This window comes from Barbatula barbatula (assembly GCF_947034865.1).
Source record: "Barbatula barbatula genome assembly, chromosome: 12".
NCBI lineage: Eukaryota > Metazoa > Chordata > Actinopteri > Cypriniformes > Nemacheilidae > Barbatula > Barbatula barbatula.
In genome coordinates this window covers 7620869-7641425 of record NC_136775.1, presented here as the reverse complement: position 1 = coordinate 7641425, position 20557 = coordinate 7620869, and the positions used below count along the sequence as shown (strand labels likewise).

The following is a 20557-nucleotide window of genomic DNA, read 5'->3' as shown; positions in this document are numbered from 1 at the left end:
AAACGCTAGGTTATCCAAGTAGTCATTTCTGTGGCTGAAAAGTGGCTGTGTTTCCTTAATATAACCATGTATCAAACTTACAGAAAAATGCACTGCATCAATTACATTTTGTGTCAGAAAGACCAAACCCCCCCACTTGGTAAAATATAGTAAACTAAAAAAGTTCGATCGATATAGATAACTGCAACCACATACAATTTCAATGGTGTTTCAGAGTTATAAAGTGGATCAAGAAACTAGGTTAACACAAAACTGGTCTCATGCTAGATCAATGAGAGGAATGCAAATAAGAAACATATGAGGGTAAATGAGACAAAACCCTTAAAAGGATGTTCCCAAATTACTTTTAGACAAAATTATTTAGTCAGAATTAGCTTTTAGGTAGAAAAACTATTTTTAAAGATCTTTCAAAAGTGAATGTCTTTCTACATTATTCCCCAATGTTTGAAAAGTCCCAAACGTCATTCGCATCATTATGATAGCTGCTCTGGTTTGTACACCAGGAAATAAAGTCATGTGAAACAAAATACAAATTAAAAGCACTAATGTTACCCACGTTCAACCAATCACATTTAACAACAATTACGAAGTTAAACATGGTAAAGGTCCCTGAAATTAAACCAGCATGACAACTCGTCATGAGACTTTCACAATGCTTACATTGATGTGTACGAGATCAGAAATGTTCTCACATTAGTGCGGCTGCTTTCACAAAATGATCAATGGGGTTTCATCAAATTCCTTGTTTACTTTCCCATTACTTTTATGAACCCTTTCGAAAGGTTGTTTTATGAAAACAGCCACGCATAGTCGAACGATATATTGCATTTGTATAAAAAGTGATTTGTCAAGATGTGTCCTTTTTATAACATCCCTACATTTTCTTGAAAAAGCATAGCTGTAACGTTTTGTATTACATTAGTTGAGATGTATATTATATTGTAGGTTTTACATTTGCATTACTGTGTATCTCACCTGGCTGAAAAATAATGATGTGACCGGGAATACATTTCTTCGTGAGGGGAAAAAACCTTTCGAAACAGGGCAAAGCTGTTGAACTGATTATATATGTGATGCGGTGCCCTCTAGTGGACATCATTGTTTAGAATCACCACAACACCGTCTACATTAAGGGGCGGTTTAAAACTAGTCCCAGACTCACTTAAATTAAAAAAAATACCGAAAACAACTTACACTGACATATCTTAAAATTCTCGAGATCCGCACCTGTAAAGTTTTAAACGACATGAATATCGTGTTTTAACTAAAACCTAGTCCTGGTTTAAACTAATCCCTGTCCGGAAACTGCCCCTAAGGTTAAATACGTCGTGTCGTAAAATATGTATTTTTTTGTTTTTGTTTATTTTATCATATTTACATCAATGTGTATGCAAATGTATACTGTAATTTAACATATATTGAAACATTGATGATGACGATGTCGATGATAACTAACTCATTATTACTAATAAATAAAATATTATTTGAAAATGTTTTATTAAAACATTAACATTAATTCATGAAACGTTTTTAATGTTATAAACTATAAGAATATTCTTAAATATTACAATTATAATATGTGAATTATTTGCATTAGGTATTACATATGGTTGAAAGCTTAAGCTTGTTATGAATATGTAAACACCATTTTATTCATTTATTTGCAAGTATTATTTTACCTTATTTGTTTTTTTTGTTCATAATTTTCTTTGAATCTTAGATTTTCACCATTCAGTTGACGCTATGATGAGTGCTAGAGTATAAAAAACACTAGATGGCAGCATTGCCATAACGCAGAACTCTTAACACCAACTTACTTATTTTAAGTTTCTTCTGAAATATTTGTTAATATTTGTTTTGAACAGTGCTTACTCAACTTTTATTGCAATAGACAAGTACCTACCTTTTGATACTCACTTTAATGTCATCATAAACAGTATGCAGTGTATGGTTTTCTCGCATCGTTAACAAGATGTTAGTAAAAAACATGGTTTCAATGTTCATATTAAATAGGCTAGGTGGGCCTACTTTATGTGATAGAAAAAAATGCATACTCTAAAGTAAAGGATATTCATTTAACATGTTCCAACATATTCTGTGAAATTAATTGTCTATAAGATTCAGTTTCATTTACAATAACAAAGGGGAAATATACACATTATTCTTAAACAGATGTTAATAGTACCCCATGATCAGGTAACATGGAACAACAACACTGAAAGGTGTAGTGGAGATAAAAACAAAGTGAGAAAACAAGGAACGGTCTTCCTCTGGCTATGAGTAAACATAGTGTCAGTGATAGTTAACTAATGTGAATCAAATGTTACTCCTCAGTGGGGGGAAGCAGATGTTTGTGGGGTTCCCATGAAAGTCAAACACAGTTCTTGGCTCAAGTGGGCTTATACTGACACACACAGAAGTTTTATACCATGCGTGCACCTGCTGACCGACTGTGTGGATGCCCATCATCTCAAAATCATCAATCTCAGATGCTTAAATTCCAAACTAGGTTCAAAAGACCACTGGTTAGTACAAAGGTAACCTAATTATATGTTCTCATTTCCCCGTTGGACTACAAATTACCATTTGGTGCCTTAAATGTACCACTTGAAAACCGTAGTTTTCACATTCAGTTATTGTTGTCAATAGAAAAATTGTCTACAATTTACTTTATAAGCTTATTTGAGTCTTATTAAAGAACACTCTATACCACTGGCATGATGCCTCACTGGTAGACATCACAAACACAATGCCAGCCATATAAATCCCACCACCCACACTCCATCACACACTGTTCCAGAGGCACCCCTTTAGAAACATAATTTCTTGGCCCCTAGTTCCCCTCTCCTCAGATCTTGATCCATACGAAGGCTGTTGTGTTTCAGAGCAGGAGAGATGAAAACCATGGAGCAGCATTCTCTCTAGGGAATCCTTGGGTTCATCTGAGGAGAGCTGGATTTGGTTATGATTCCAAAGACAGAAATTTGGTAATTGGTAATAACAGTGGGAAAGCACGAGTTTAAACGATGGGTGTACATGACATGGGAGACTTGTGGCCTCATTTGCCCCAGTAGAGTCTATGACATGAGAGGGAGGACATAGGCCAGATCAAGTTATGTGACTGCAAAAATGCTTGATGGATGTGAGAATCGAGGTGAAAATATTGAATCAAGTTGACATTATTAAAAAATTTAATATTACACGTTTCTCATATATATTTCTGTTATTTTATTCAACACACAACTCAACAAGAAGAGTTGGTCAAGTGAGGAATGTGATCAAATAAATTCAAAGAGTGTGTGACGAGTGCAGGATGCACAGAGGGAAGGGTGCAAGTGAGAGAGAGAGGGTGAACTAGAGGGAGAAATCCGTCCCAAGGAGCCGGCACAAAAATGTATGGCCAGGAAGGGGGATGAAAGTGTAATTTACAGTCCACTCTCTACTGTTCTTCTGCCCTCCCCTCTCTAATGTGAAACGGCTGTTGGTGTTTGAGGGTGCCGTCCAGGTCAAACTCCTCCCTAGGCCCCTCCCCCTGGCAATGACACATTATTCGTTTTTATTTCTGTCTCAAGTTTTACAGCCCTTGCCCGTGTACCAACATTACAAACTTGCAAATATACCTTACCTCCTTAATATTATTTCTGTCATGCATGGTCTGGAAACATGGAGCACCAATGATGCAATGCAATAATTTAATGTGTTTACCCTCAGGCTGATTGAACATGCAATAATAACAACAACAACAATAATAATAATATATTATCAATTGTTTTAATAATTGTTTTTTATACTAATAGTATTATTAGTATTATATTTATGTATTTGGAAAGTATGTAGGTCAATCGTGTAAATATTCTCACTTAAATAGAGCAATTTTCTTTTGTTTATGGTCGATATATAATACACCTTTATTATTTTTTATTATTATTAAAAATAATAATAAAAAAAATAATACAAATTGTTATTAATTATTATTTGCCAATTTTAATAATAATAATTTGATAAATTATTATTATTTGTAATATTTAAGTGAGAATGTTTACACGTTTAGCCTATATACAGTCCAACTACATAAATACACAACATAGAAAAGATGCATTAATTTTGTTAAACATATAAACTAGCTTTCCTTTCATTTGTATGCATGTTTTTATTAACAATAAACATTGCATGAAGATAAACTGAAGCTGACATTTTCAGTGTCATTTCTCCCATTAGAGGTGTAAATGTTTAATAGCCCCTCATGAAGTCAATGGGCAGTGTCAAACACACTAACAAAAGCTACAATTGTTGCTACATTTAAATGAATGTATGATGTATGATGTACAACATGTTACAGTTTATGAATGATGTGGTATATTGACCTTTTTGCAATTATAACTGAGCAAACAAAGCACTTTGGTAATGTAGTTCCTAAACATTTTGAAGTGTAATGTAGACGTCTGCAAGTACATAACCATTTCTCCATCCTGTTGCCTTATAAATGTGCACATCAGAACACAGACTGAAAAACACAATGGACACACGCACACAATCTTTCATACACAAACTATAAACACTATAGGCTACATTCTTCATATTATTGCTGCCCTCTTCTGTGTAAAAATAATATATTTTCTTCTGAACGAAAAAACGTTTCTATTTTCAAAGGCTCAAAAACAATGAGAACTGGTCTAACAATTGTAGGTTTGTGAATGTGTGTTTGTCTCTAGGTACTGTGTACAATATTACCTTTGGGTAATTTGAGTTTTTAGATTATATTTAGATTTACCGAAAGGAAAACATAATTATACAAGTTCTTCTTTTTCCATATTCTCTCTGTAAACCATAATATCAGTTCCAGTGCCATTCTTAAGTAATAAACAACATGAAAAACAACAGATTAAAAAAACCAAGCACTATAACATATTCCCCTCCGTGTCTGCAGACATATTCCAGACGAGATCCAATTTTGGAGAAATTAATGGATTTACAGCTGGATTAGATGAACCACAAGGGGGGTTTAAAGTATTTTTGATGTTAAAGCAAGGGCAGGACGGCGGGTCTCTTAACTTGGAAACCTAGTTATAGGTCTAAAAGCAACATATATGGAACATTTCTCCAACCAAAAATGGTTTCCTCTTGGAAGATGACCTTGCACAAGACCAGTCCTATTGTTTGCTACCATAAACCGTCAGAATAACCAACCCAGCTCCTTGATTCCTTACTCAGTTTACATAGGTCATTATTTATTACAGCAAACCTCCAGTTCTCATGAGCATTTTTCCGTTTAGCAGCGTTATTCCTTTTTTGCATAATTTTGATATTGTCACAATCAAATACAGTTTCTCTGCAAAGACCTTTCTCTTTTCAGGCCCATCTAATGCTACGTTAACAGTTAAGTCACCATGCTTGTTGTAATGGTGGGGGCAGTGGTTGCCTGGTTTTGGGTCTTTCTTTTCTTGTTTCCCCCTCTTCCACCTTCCTTGGAGTCCCGGCCTCGGTTCTTCCCATTTTTATCTCCAGGGCTCTGAGAGTATTTATTTTCTCCTGAGTGAATAAGAAAATTATATTGAAGAAATTTACATCATGTCAGCAACCTTCATGTACAATTTTCAAATGTTGTTATCTACAAGATTAGAGACTTTGTTTAAATTATAGTTCACCCAAAAATACAATTTATGTCACCGCTTACCCACCAGCATTTTGTTCTTAACCTATTTGTCTTCCTTTGAACACAAAAGGAAGCAGAATGTTATTTACTGACAAAGGCAGTCTGTCATGATTCTGCCTCATTATGTCATGTCTTTCTTGGTATTGTGCCAGCGTCATGGCAGTGCCTCATGGTTTGTGTGGGGAGAGGCAGTTTATTGTTGGTTCTGACATCTTTGGGCCCCGCCCCTCTCGTTTCCTTGTTAGCTTCCCGCCTAAGTCTCATTACCCACACCTGCCCATTGTTATCCCTCTTGTTAGTGTCCCTTTAAAATGCCCTTGTGTCTATTATCTTGTGGTAATTCGTTTTGTGATGTTTGCTTGTGTCCGTGCCATTTGTGGTGCACCCTGCCCCGCATCACCCTGCCCCGCATCACCCTGCCCCGCGTTACCCTGCCCCGCGTTACCTTGCGTCTATTAATTGCGGTGTATATTATTCTTGTCACGTTTGTCTAGTAATGAGTTTAGTTATCCTGTTTCTTTTACTTTTGCACCCTCGTGGGAAGGATTTTGTTTATGTTTAGTTTTCCGTTCTGGATTTGTTCCCCATCGTGGGTTTTTGTTTTATATTTAATAAAGTTCGTGTTTTCTGTACCAACGCTGCCTGCACTTGGGTTCTTCCACCACAACCCTGACATAATCTCAACATTATTCAACAGAATTTATAAAAAATATTTTTTTGGGTGAACTGGGTGCCCAAATATACGCTGGAAAGTCATTTGTAAATGCAATCATCATGAAGAGTACTTTTATACCTAAACAATAGGTCAGGCAATAATAAAAAAATGATTCTCACTACACTAGAGCTGGTGAAGTGAACCTGTAATCCAACAGTTTCTTCATCTCACTCCTACTGTCATTTACGCTCTGCATGTTTATGAGACTGTCACTCAGTATAAGTGCATAACTACACCATTATGCAAACAAACATTAAGGGGATGTCAAAGTTTGAAAGCTAAAAGCTTTAAAGAGGAGTCCAAAGATACCCTGAAGGAAAAGTATGCAATATTAAGATCATTTGTTATTTCATAGCATAGCATATTTAATAGATTTCTCTGCCCCTGCATATTTAGAATTTTTATAATATCGTTATATGTATTTTAATCAGTGCTGAGTTGCTGTAACTTTTAAAATAGGTTGAATTGCAGAAGTTTTGTAAAAACATCTTAAAAATTAATTTGAAGTCATTTAAATCAGCCAAATTAAGATAGTTTTATGACAATTTACACCTATTTTGTATAAGGGTTCTGTAATATCCAGACAGGTCTGGTATACTAGACCTAAAAATAAATCACTGAAAAGAGCACAGGCTGCTTAATTTCCCACCAGCCTTGCTTGCACTACTTTTAAGGGGAGTCTAGGCCTCAACACTGACTGATATTTGTTATGAAGTTGGTGTTGTGAGTCTCATTGTTCCCTGGAAACCAAAGTCAACATTCATATAAAGCTGGAGAGCATTTGCTCTGCATTTGATAGCGTGAGCCACACACACAGCCGCTCTGCAACTCCTGAAATTGGCTCTGTGCTCATCACAACGCCCATATATCCAGCACAAATTGCTGTTTGTTTCTGCATAAAATGCACAATTAAAATAGAACAGGGGTGGGGGGGTTTGTTCATCTAGACCTTTGGCTGTCAATAATAAACAGTCCAATAAACTCACTGTTTACACATTTCAAGCAGCTCAATTGTAAACATATTTAAAACGTTTACGTTTAAAGGACTCATATTGAACAACAAAATAAGCAATAATTAGCCTTATTCCCTAAGTTCATTTTACAGACTTCCCAATGTTTGTTAAGCAACAACAACAGCTCTGTCTTATTTACAGATCACAGTCATGGATCGCAATGTCAACAAAATCCCAACACATAAATAAAAAGAGATGTAAATTCAAGCACAAAAGAAGGTATTGTGTCTCTTTAAAGGTGCTGTGTGTATTTCTTTTGAGCATGTATTGACAGAAATGCATATAACATAAAGATTGCTTCAGACAAACTATGTCTTCAGGGGTATTTAAAGACCTTACATAACGAAGAGTCATGATTTGATTACATTAGAATGACCTATTTCTATCTATAAACACGGTGGATCCCCTTGCATTGAATTTGCCATGTTGTTTCTACAGAAGCCCTAAACAGACAAACTGCCCTACAGAGAGCAATTCGTAAATACGTTTTTTCCTTCGGCAAAGAAGCGTAAACATGACAACATCTTTATCCTGTGTCAGCCACCATAGTGCTTCGAAAGGGAGGGGTAGAGTGAGCCATTGGTTGCAATTCGCACCTCACCAAAAGATTTCATACACTGGAACTTCAAGAAAAAATGCCATTATTCACAAGTGCAGAAGTGAAACAAAAAGACTTGATTTAAACTCTGAGATGGAGCTTTAAATCTTGGTTTCACATAGAGGAGACTTCACTTTGATAAAGCGTTAACAACGCTTGGGGAAGGTCCATTAATTTATGACAGCAATAATTACAGTGCTGCCTAAACATCATCTGACAAACAATCATGCACTCAATGTATTCATGTTCCGTGCAAAGACATTTATTAAACTACATGAAGGGAAGAGAAAGGGGGCTTGGCGAAATTAACTTAAAGCGTGAGATCCGCAGACCAGTAAATCATCAGTGTTATACAAGCACTGCCCCCTGTGATTTTAACAGCAGCCCTGTAGGCCAATTCCTGCAGATGTATCCACACCCTCGCTAATTTAGGTGCACATTTACGCAATGAAAAAGGGGCTTTCGGGTCATGCAACACATAACCTCGAAATTCTTTTACACCTGAGTTACATTAAATACATTACCCTTGAGAAGTGGATGTTGCAAGACTTGTGTAGAAGCTTGCGTCGTTGAAAACATTCCACGCTTCACTCCCGCCAACAGAACGTTGTGCTAACTGATAGTATCTTAACATAGTTAGAGCATGATATTGTGCGATTGAACTACAAACACAAGACTTTGCATGTGTCCGGCCTTATTAATTTACCATAGCTCTCTTTCTCCCTCGGCTCGCTTTCCGACTGGAAGTGAACTCTAAGTTTAGAAATCTGGCAGGCGATATAACACTTTTATGGGGCAGTTTATAATATTTCACTGTTAATTATTCTTATGGACCCCGGGAGGAAATTCTTTCCACGATACGGGATTCATTTGCCTTTCATTGCTCAAATGGTTGCTGTCACACCTCGTCCAGAATGTAGCCCGCTTCGATCAGAAGAACAGCGGACACTTGATCTCTCTGAGGGTGAAACAATTTATTTTCCTTAACATTCTGACAAAACAAAGGCATACAGAACATATATTCTTCTGTTTACTTTAAGAATTACTCAACGGGTGACGTTACAACAATGAACTCAAAGTGAGTGTTGATATGAGCAACGCCATTTAGACTGAGTGTAACTCGATTTATTTAACGAAAACTGATAAGAATTTGGCCATAATTTGAACAAAATGGATTGAGCCATTTAAATTTTAGTTCATACAGCTGTGGAAAAAGAGACCATGTCTAGATGTACTGTGGCCATTCCAGTCCAGTGTTTGTTGAATTTCAACAAATTCAAACTTCAGGAGTGACAGAGTCTTCCACCAGCAATGTGAACGACTGGAAGCATGACTAGACACACGAAAACATTGATAAAAATCGAGATTATCATATAAAATAATAATTGATCAAATTCCCTAAACACATGTACAAATATTACAGTTGTATCGCAAGAAATATTGTAAGTAGTTAACAGAATGAAACAAAAAATATTGTTTTACCTAAACATATACCATACATAAAAATAGTAAATTCAAAAATAACTTAAAATAATTTTTAAATGGTCTCTTAGTTTTTCATCTCTTTTTGTTCTTTTCGTGCATTTTTATCTGGCAGTACAATACTGCATTTCATTTTTGAATCCTCCTCTGTAAATTTCTTTGGATTGATCAAAATAACAAATGTAAACAAAAATCTGTTTTTGCAAGAAAACACCAGTGTCAAACTTCAAGGGGAAAAACAATACAATACAAAACTAGCCTACCAAAAGACTGCAGTCAAAATCCGGTCAACGCGTGTCTGAAACAGTTCTTAGTTCACTGATGTGGGGCATTTAGAAAAACAACAGTGTTCAGACTTTATGAAGGTCTTATGGCCAACTGGTCGACTTCAGGTCCTCTAACATTCTGTTCCTTCTAGAATGCCAAAACGGCATATTGCTGTTAAACTCACTTTCCAGTAAAAGCATCAAACAAAACCCTCTCCTCAGATCTGTATCCTCCTACAAAAAGATTACAAACCAGCTGGGCTTCTGTTTGTTTATTTGGTACACGCAAGGATTTGTTGTGTCAGAAAGCATCAATAAACAAATTCTAATTAGCCTGATTGAAGACTGTTTACGTGTATCAGACCGGCCAAAAAAGATAAATGATCAATAAATCAGCAAATCTCCGATTATGTCGGATAACAGATTTCATGCATTCCTTTCAGAAAGTATTTCTTATCCTTCCTGTTTCCAGCATTTTTTCTGTTTTTCTTTCTCTGATTTACCTTTGCATGGGATCTTTTTCTGCACCGTACATCTTTGGGTCTGGATCTCTAGGACGCAGCCCAAGGGAGGTACGATCCCGGTGGAGGTGGCAGGACTTGGAAGCTGTGAGGGCTCCCTGGTACGGGTCTGGTTTCCCTTTTTAAAGCCACATGTTTTATTCTTCTTCATACAAGGTCCCCACAGACTCCATTCGCTTAGATCACACAGGACTGCAACAGAGAAAATCTGATTTTATTTAGAATGAACCAATTACACAACTGACTATATTTTCAGACAATGGAGTAAAATGGTTTGAACATTTTGTTCCAGTGGACAGAATCTAAGATAAACATTACTCCAAACAAAAGTGAACAAAATTGTGTCAGGAAACCCCAAAGAATTAACAACGCAGACTGCTACAATCCAGCATCACTCACATTGTTCCAATTATCGCTAAAAAGGAGAGCATGTGAGCATTTGAAGTGGGCTGAACTTTTTTCTTGTAATGACAGGCTGTCAAGCTCCAGGCTTTCGACTGGATTGAGTGCAGAAAGAATTTGTTTGTCTTAATTCTCTTTAAACTTGGTCTTTTCTAAGCATCCATTTTTTTGTCTAATGTGTGTGGGGGAGAAGAAAGGTCAAATCGAACCTGTGCTTGCCAAAAACAATCACTGGCTGAAAAACATGTTGAGCCGACCCTTTGATGTAGGTAACGCATCGCAAGCTTTGGCAAAATGTCACACTGGAAGGTGAAGCTTTTGATTTAAAGGCCATGCAGCCTGGAGGAGCTAGTACCAGTGTTGAGAGAAACGCCATTAGTGCTTTGTTTGTCTGCTTCTGACGGAAATATTTTCTCAAGAAATCAATAAAACCCTTATCATCCAACAGGCCTTTTGCCAACGTTCCCTTCAACGGGGATTGAGAAACCACAGAAAAGGGAAAACTGAATTTGGAGGAATAAAAATACAAGGTATCCCAGAACTTGGTCGTTTCTGATTTCACTGGTGCATCACATTAACTGATTCGCAAAGCTGTTTTATGATACAGGGCATGAAATTTGTAATAAAAGCAAAACACAAGCTTGAAAAAAACAAGCAAAAAACAAGATTTCAAGTTAATTCAATAACATTTATTCCCTTTTCGTGGATGCAGGAAAAGCATCAAAATCAATTATTTTGAGACATTTGAAATCCAAAAGTTTCCTAATTTGTTTTAATGCGACCTTTATATCACAACAAACCAGAAATCTTGTGGAGACTGGAGAATGCAGTGTTTTAAACTCACTCACCTACACACTCCATAGTGCCATTGACATTGCTGAACCCATCGGGACAGCTGGAGAGACATCGGCCCCTGTGCGAGTAGAAGCCCTCCTTACATTTTGTGCAAAAATTTCGGCTAAAACACGCCTCACAGTTTTCTATTTTACATTCTGTAATGACAAGAAATGACAAGAGACAAAAACAGTTATACTGTTAAACAGACCCAATGAAGAAGTTCTTTATAATGAAGTGTTTTTAGAATTTTAACACTACAGTATGATGCTCATTTTTAAGTAAATAAGTAGTCTTAATGGTGTCTGTGAGTAATGTAAAGATTAATGGAAGGCGATGATTAATATATAAATAGAAAATAATTTATGATATCCAAGTGGGTCCAGCAGCTCTTTCAGATTCTTCTGCAAAAAAGTATGTTCAAGATTTCATGATTTTGTATTTTTGAGCAACTTAGATCCAATGTGGGATGTTATTCTTAGTCATCAAAGCTTTAACCTTAATTCTAAGAGGATGAAAATATTATATATTATTATAAATAAATATGAATCATTTATGATCTAAGGTTTTCTACTGATGTTTCTTACCAGCTGAACCTTAACTCAAGACAGAGAGCAAAATGTTTCTCAGAATAGACTCCACTTAATCACCATTACAAATTCTTAAAGCAGGTTCTTAAATTTAGTTTAACACCAAAGAGTTTCTCAGAGTAGCAGCAGACATCAGCTAAATCCCGGCCAATAACTGGAGAGTGTGTTTTGTTTTCTAACCTCTGCTCTCAATTACTGTTTTAAATGCCTGACGAATAAATTCGACATTAGTAATGTTTGGAGCAAATTCTTTTGCGCTCAAGCATTTACAAATGTACCCTTAATGCAAGACAAATGTTGCTAACAAGACATCATGGGGATTTGGAGGCAAATCAAATGCACACAGCTGATTGAGTAATTGCAGCAGGGACCTAAAAAAGAGAGAGAGAAGAGATGTGCGCAGCAGTGTTTCAAAGAGCACAGCAAAAACACGCCATACTACATACCTACAGATACAAGATTTTTGACAGGTCAATTTATCTCAGTCTCAATGCGTGGCTCATAAAAAAAAGTAAGGTTAACAAGCAGACATCTGCCTATAGCATATCCAAGCGCACATGGATCAAGAAATGATGAATCTAAGGCACTTGAGGGCTTTGAAATAAAAACAGGACTCCACTAATACCTCACTTCTTTTGATGCTAACATTCAAATTTAAGGTTATCTAAAATGAAAGCGTAAAGCAAAACCATCTGAAAGGTATAAAGGGGCGTGATGCAAGAGTGTATGTTGGGTCCAAAGGTATTTCTTCCTAACAAAATATAATGAGTCCAAGCTGTGGTTCGGAGTAATTGCAAAACATGCTCAAAAAGGGAGCTGTACCCTTAGTTTACAACTGGAAAACCTCAGGTAGGTTGAAATTATAAAGGCTAGAATAAAGCTGTTAATTTCCTCCTACAACAAGAGTAAAGAGGTGCCACTAATCAATTTACGAGAGGAATTTCCTCTTCTATCCAAAGTTCTCCCTGCTTTCCTTTTATAACAGTAAAAATGCTCACGCACATGATGGGAAAACACAGCTTAGCGTGTAGCTACTAAGATTATGATTATGGGTTTACATAGAAAGAGAGAAAATATGGTTGGAGACAAACTAGCATGAACAGTGTTTTAGCAGCCTAAAACAATAACATCCACTTTCTATGAGAAAACAAATAAATAACAGCGTGTTAACAGTGTTTTGCTTTGAAATTTTCTCCATTCGAGTTTTACCCGCAAAGTAAGTAAAAGCAGATCTCTGCTTCACCATTTGGCATCTCTAAGTCGTGCTTGTTTAATGCCATTGGAATACAGAACTGGGAATTTGCTGAATAATACGATCGGGGAAATAGCACAAATTACGCTATTTCAAAACATTGGCATTTAAACTTGCCTGACTGATGTTAGAATAAGATAAAAAGGCCTTCGTGATTCAATAAGAATTGTGAGAAATTGTGCACACTGATAACACTTATTTCCATGCATTGTCTCTTGTTTAACATCTGATTGACTAAATTATGCAATTCATATATTAATGCATTTTAGGATGCAACAGATGATCTGCATAATTTTAGGGTTTTGGGATTGTCCAGCATCACTGGCTGACATCCATGATTCACCATTCACTATCATTGTATTTTTTCCGATTTTTACATTTTTTTTCACCTCTTGTGCAACTACTTATTGCATCATGATAGTAAGTGAATGATAACATTTCATATTTGTGTGCACTTTAGAGTTGCAAGGCTAACTTGCCTGCCTATTCGTTGTTTGAATCAAAGTTGCAGGTTTATTTAAGTGGTTTAAAATTATATTATATAGAGATTTCCTGTGAATTGAAACTCGACGGCCGAAATCAGTTCCACATTTTTTTCTGAATTGTGTTTGTTTCAAGCAAAATAGTTATGGAGCTTATTTTCTTTCAAATACAGCATGCCACTTTTTAGTAGCTTGTTAAACTAGTGGGTGCTTAGACAATAAGAATTTTTTTACATTGATACACCCATACATGTAAAAGTTTAGTCAATGTCCCCATGATGTTGTTCAAACAACACAGTCCAACTTTAGATCCCCAATTTTTATAAATAAATAATAATATGCCTGAGGCACAAAAGCTAAGACTCACGTGTACATTTGTTCATATCTCGATTTCGAATTCCATAATATCCAACAGGACAGGCAGCAAGGCAAACGCCTATTTGACGAATGTCATTCCGCTCCAGTAGGATGAAGAGTCGGGGACGACATTTCAGACATCCGTTGTACTCGGAGCAGTGTTCACAGCCATTGGAGCACGACGGTGGTACTTCAGTGCTTACTGCGGAAACAGAGGACGAAAAACAGGAGTAAGCGTGACATTGGTAATGTTTCCTTACAATATAGCAGACACTTCTTATGCCAATATGCTTACAATAACTGGCTACCAGAGCAGTCACCCTGGAGCCAGAACAAATAATAGAGAAGGATTATAATAGGAGGACAAGCATACAGAACCAGGACCGCACGGCTACAAACATGCAAAGCGTACATCATTTATTGACCCATAACCTGTATATGACTTCTGTGAAGATACAAAAGAAGACGTTTTGAGAAATGTCAATGCAATAGAAGGCAATGGGGTCCACTGTTGTTTAGCACCACCAGTTAACAACATTCTGCTAAATATCTTCATCTGTGTTCTGCAGAAGGAATCAAGTCAAACTGGTGTGGAATGACATGATTTGTGAGTTAGTAAATACTTTTTGGGGTGAATTATCCTTTAAAGTGCAACCAAAACTCTATATTTTGTCAGTTCTTGCATTCCCATGATGGACCACAGGAACACAAAACAGACACATCAGCACTTCAGCTTAAATCAGTGTTCATTTTGTCCAGATGCCTGAAATACAAACGCATGATTAAATAAAGTGACTTTCAAAATACAAGAAAATTCACTCATCCCTTGCAACCTTTCATGCCTTGCTTGTTTGGTCCAAAAATGTCAGCTTGTGAGGCCAAGCGATGTCAGATGTCAGAGTGCACATCCTGTTCCTGGTAGGCTGACTGGAGTCGAAACTGCGGTCATCTGCTTTAATTTATGCGTCTTTGTATCTATCAGCTCTATACAGTCTTGCAAGTATATATTTAGGGCATTCTCTCAGGGATGGTATAAGTGTTAAAATATTTGTTCTGCTGTAAATGCATCACACTTAAATTTAGCGATGTAACCTAAACACAAGCAGATGGAAAAGGCACAGGCTTTTACACATATTGTTATTCAATCATATAGTATAATATGATGTAATATAACTATCACTATAATGTTAATATAATACACCGGAATCAACACAGTATTGATCAAATACCGCAGTCGTTTTTGATATTATTTTTTTCAGTTGCCTTTTCACATTTCTAATGTTTGTTCTGTATATCTAACTGACAGGCGTTACTTTTTAAAATTATTTTATAATACCTACATATAAGCTTTAGATGGGGTTTTGCCAAAAACTTTGCTCTTTAAATGATTTTACAAGATTTAAAAAGCACATTTATACAGTATTTATACATGTTTTCAATGGCAATATCTTGAATTAAATTGCTGTTTATTCTTTTCTATTCTGTCCTTTACCTTTTAAGGGTATTCAGATATTTGACTGAAAAACAAGACAAATTCCCTGTTGATGAAAATTATTCTCGCAATGTCCTTAGTTCACCTTCAGAATGAAAATTCTGTCATCATTTACATGCCCTCTTGTCATTTCAAACCTGTATGACTTTCTTTCTTCTGCAGACGCAAAAGAAGATATTTAGAAAAATGTTATTAACAGAACAGCACAGCCCTCCATTCACTTCTATTGTAACCACTGCAAGTGAATGGGGGGATGTTAACAACATTCTTCAAAATATCTTCTTTTGTGTTCTGCAGAAGAAAGAAAGTCATACAGGTTTGAAATGACAAGAGGGTGAGTAAATGATGACAGAATTTTCATTTTGAAGGCGAACTTCTCCTTTAATACAGTTCAGAAACAAATTTACAAGCTCCAGATAATTATCGGTGTAGATCTTTCATCATTGACTTTCATGTCTGATTGAAACATTTCTCATCTTAAATTAAGTAAAAAACACCACCAAAAAACCCAACAACCCACTGCATAAATGACTATAGCAGACCTCTTAACTTAAGCTCTTCTAAATAGAACAAGGTGGGGTCAGCCCGACAAGGACCAGTCATGCCAAAAAGGGAAATAAACAGGTCTTCGGAAGTGTTTACAATGTTGTAGACACAGGGACATTTTTCATCTGATCACAGCATTCCTTTTGCAGCTGAAATAAATGAGAATGACTCTGAGCAGGATCAACAAATATGAAAGGGTAAGGGCGAATGACGAAATAATGCACGGGTCTACCCGACGTATACTTAAAGTATTGCTACCTTACTACGCAAGCTTCTGCGAACACTGCGAAAGCCCCAAAGAATACAGCATCTGGCCTTGTTGGAGTTTCCTCTTTAAGCTAACTCTGACATTATGTGTAAGGAATAAAAACATCTTTCATCACCAGATTAAATTAACATGCAACATAAGTCAACTCAAATGCCTACTTGTTTCTTAAAAACTTTAAGCGTAATTTATGAGTACAAGTTCCTAAAATGAAAGAGTAATCACGCTTTGCCCAATTTGACATTACTAAGAATGGATTTAATGTTGCAGTAGACGCTTTCATGTTTCATTACTTCCAACACTGGTATAGCTGTTTCATACAACGAAAGTGAATGATGACTGAAACTGTTAGTCAATAACATCATTTGTGATTCATCACATTAAAGTTGTGCATTTTTAAAACATCTGCCAGAGCAATTAATCACAGAATTAAATGTTTTGGTGCACTATACCTATGACAAAAAATAATAGCAATGAGATTAAATGGGAAATTAGGAGAAACATTAACACAATTATAAAATATAACTTATTCTTACATTCACTAATCATAAGCGGCATATTGCAATGGTAGGTTTTCCTCCCAGAATAGTTGGATCCTCCTTTCATGGAGCAGAGATTGCCTCGGGCACTGTGCCATAGAACGGATACAGAGTGGTATATCAATTCACTATAGTTTATAATATAAACCTAAACACTTAAAAAAATTAAATATAGATGTTTTTGCAGGTTCAGAATAGATATTTTTAGAGAGGCAGGAAAGTTCCAACAGGCACTGACAGCTGATCAATCAGTTGTGTAATAGCAGCTGTCAGAGATGTTTGCTTTCATTTTGTTGATAAAACAGCACAAAAACAATTAAGAGAGCGGTAGACAGATCAGTTAGAGGGAGGTCGGAACAGATTGAGGAGAAACTACAGATCCATTTCAACAACTAGGCTAACTCACAGTTTTCTCTACAGACAGCTTTGAGTTCTCATTGGTGCTGTGTTTCGATTTTGTCTTTTAAACATTTTGTGCAGCCCAATGTGTAGCTCTGTCTACCCACTGTAATTGTCTCATCACAATCTATGTTCTAAATTAAAATAAGATCATTTTCTTTTCTCTTGGTAACAATATAACACTGTAACCTTTAGCAAAAGCAAGGTAGTAATTTGCACTCAGAAAGCATCTTTTGGTTTTCTGTTACCTTTAACCTCCTCTAGAGGGAGTGCTACACACCGTTACACTGTAAGCAGTTCTCAAATAAGTCCTCTAAATCCCCTTAAATGTTTTTTTATAAATGTTTGCTTTTGAATTTATTCTAATACATCATTGTTAATCTAATAATAATATTACTTATTTAATTAACTTACAATCATTGTTTAAATTCTCAGGGCTTTGGACAAAAAATTATGAGGTCTATACCAGGTCTAATGGATATGATGTAAGGGGCTTTCATGAATTTATCTTAATAGTTTACCATAATACTATAATACTGAAAAAACACAAATGAATTATTATTTATTCATTTTACACTCGACTTTACATCCCTGATCAGACTAAGAAAGGTGCACACACAAAATAAAACATGCAATTAAAGCTAATAACTATATTTCTTATATAATAGTAATTAAAGCAGAAGCTTTGGCTTGCCCAAGACAAGAGTGAGCACATATAAGAGGAAGACAGGTGTTAGGTGTTTTATTTTGGTATTTACACTGAAACTCTAATGTGTCAATTTTAGCCATGTTAAAGAATATGACATGCTCATTTACAATTTGCCTTCAAAAGTAAAGTTACTACTAGAGATCCGGTGTGTTCCGGATAATCACACTACATAATATCCCGTCAAAACTGGCATGAGAGTTCACAAAAGATTAACAACATTCCACCAAATAAAAAATCTCTAATGAGCCACAATGGAAAGTCAAGAAAAAGAAATAATAGGCAGACATGTAATGATGTCACACGAATAAAGAGTTTACGAGAGAGAACTCTAGAAGCACTCACTTCTTCTCTGTCTTCTGCCTCTGGAGACCCTGAGGTTATCACCGTGACCCATGGAGCTGAGGAACACCACTGTCAGCACCACCAGTCCTAAATGCATAGTACCTGCTGCCCAGTCGCGCTGGGTCCCCCCTGCAGGCAGACAGATCACAGCTAAGGGGACCCCTTTCACGCCGTGGCAGGTGGATTGCCGGTGCTGCAGCTGAAGTCGACTACAGTCGATCGCAGCTCTCTCCAATGGAGGCCTCCGGCGCTGCGACAAGTCCAGACATGTTTAAGGAATTAACCATACCACTTAAGATGATGTAGACGGGAGTGTGAAAGTTTGGGTGAAAAGATCAGGAGTGGATGTGAGATGCGAAATTGTGGACAACGCTGACTGCCCTTCAACCCATGAAGCCAGGCAATACTAAGAAGAGAGAGAAGCTTGCAGAAGCCGTGTCCAGGAGATCTTAACGTGAGTGAGAAACCCAGCCCAGGAACATGTGTCTTATTTGGGATGCTGGGAGCAGGAGGAGGAGTGTCGAAAAAAACAGAGAGATGGAGAGGTTCTGCACTCCTACGCGTAACAATGCATCTGTCAGTGCCAAGATCTGTTGCGGACAGAGAGTAAGAGAGAGAGAGAGAGAGAGAGAGAGAGAGAGAGAGAGAGAGAGAGAGAGAGAGAGAGAGAGAGAGAGAGAGAGAGAGAGAGAGAGAGAGAGAGAGAGAGAGAGAGAGAGAGAGAGAGAGAGAAAGAGAGCATGTGTGCATGTGTGTGTGTGTGTGTGTGTGTGTTTGTGTGTGTGTGCATGTGTGTGTGAGAGAGAGAGGAGGGGTTTGGATATAGAGAGGAGTGAGTGAACGGAGGAGTGAGGCACAATGAGACATGTATACAAAATAGTACTTTGTAAAATCAGCACGTCAAAAGAAAGTCCAAATATCTTGCCCAGGGGAAGAGTTGCACTTTTTACACTTCAAACTCAAATTTTGCGCTTTCAAAACATCCAATCTATAAAAAAATGAGCTATACATTTAGTGTATGCTATATTAATTTTTGGGAAATAAAGCAGAATGGAAAGAAAAGCCTCATGCAGCGTTGACAAAACCGCACTGCTTCATCTCTATCGCTGCTCTTTCTCAACAAAATGTTTTAGTGCTCAAAATTTGTTAAAATGATTCATGTAAGTGTGGTCGGGAATTGTAAATGTGGACACGTTGGCTGAAGTTACAACCCGAAACTGGTATCAGTTTAAACCACACATTCTTGCCATGCTTATTTTTTTCCTTAGATTCATGAGCCGGGATGGAAAACAAAATGTTTTTTTTGACCTGTAATTATGCATAGAGATTGACATGTCTAAGAACTACTAAACTGGTTTGAAACAAAAAACAGAAAGTAACATAATTACCACAATGGTCTATGCACCTCAATGCTGAAATATAGCAAATGGAATAAAAAATTGGACAATGTGTCTCACACGAAGCAAAGGAAAAAATTCATTCCAGAAGAAATAGATGAGTGGTCTGGATTTACGTAATAGAGACATCACGCTTGCAAATATCAGGAAAGCAGGACCATATCTGGCAACATATCCGCTGGATCTTGCATCATTGTTCTATCATTTGGTAATTCCTAGCATGCCAAAAAGTACTTTTAAATGCCAACAATCAGATTTCTGTAACCATATTATATATGATGTAATAGCGCACTCCTCGAACATGAATATCTTTTGGTGACAGCGGGTATTACCGTTGCAATATTGTTTCAATGTGAAATAAATTGGTTTGCACACGACTCAAAGCACTTTTAACAGTGATTTATGAAAAGTATGTGGATGACCTTTTGGTTACATTGTGGGAACTGAGTGATACAGCAAAAACTGAAGTGAACCTGAATGAATAAGGTGATTTCTACCATACAATGAGAGTGAATGGTGACAAGGGACTGTCAATCTATAATAAAGACTAAATTTTCCATAACATCATAAAACTAATGCAACACGTATTCCATTGTCATTTACGCTATGTGTAAGTAACAAACTAAAACCAAGTGATTTTTTTGCTTGGCAGCTGTGGTAACCATTTATTTTTATTCCACCGAAGCCAAAATATCAGACAAAA

At 36.6% G+C, this 20557-nt stretch overlaps 1 protein-coding gene across 1 annotated transcript; it reads right to left on the bottom strand.

The window, feature by feature from the left end:
- Positions 1-4109: 4109 nt before the first annotated feature.
- On the bottom strand, positions 4110-19042 carry rspo1 (R-spondin 1). The gene is made up of 5 exons (XM_079468959.1): positions 18458-19042; positions 14176-14367; positions 11499-11642; positions 10231-10440; positions 4110-5529 (listed from the first exon to the last, which is right to left on the bottom strand). Exons 1-5 carry the CDS (start codon positions 18552-18554, stop codon positions 5378-5380), a joined length of 795 nt encoding a protein of 264 aa, XP_079325085.1. The 5' UTR covers positions 18555-19042; the 3' UTR covers positions 4110-5377.
- Positions 19043-20557: the final 1515 nt, after the last annotated feature.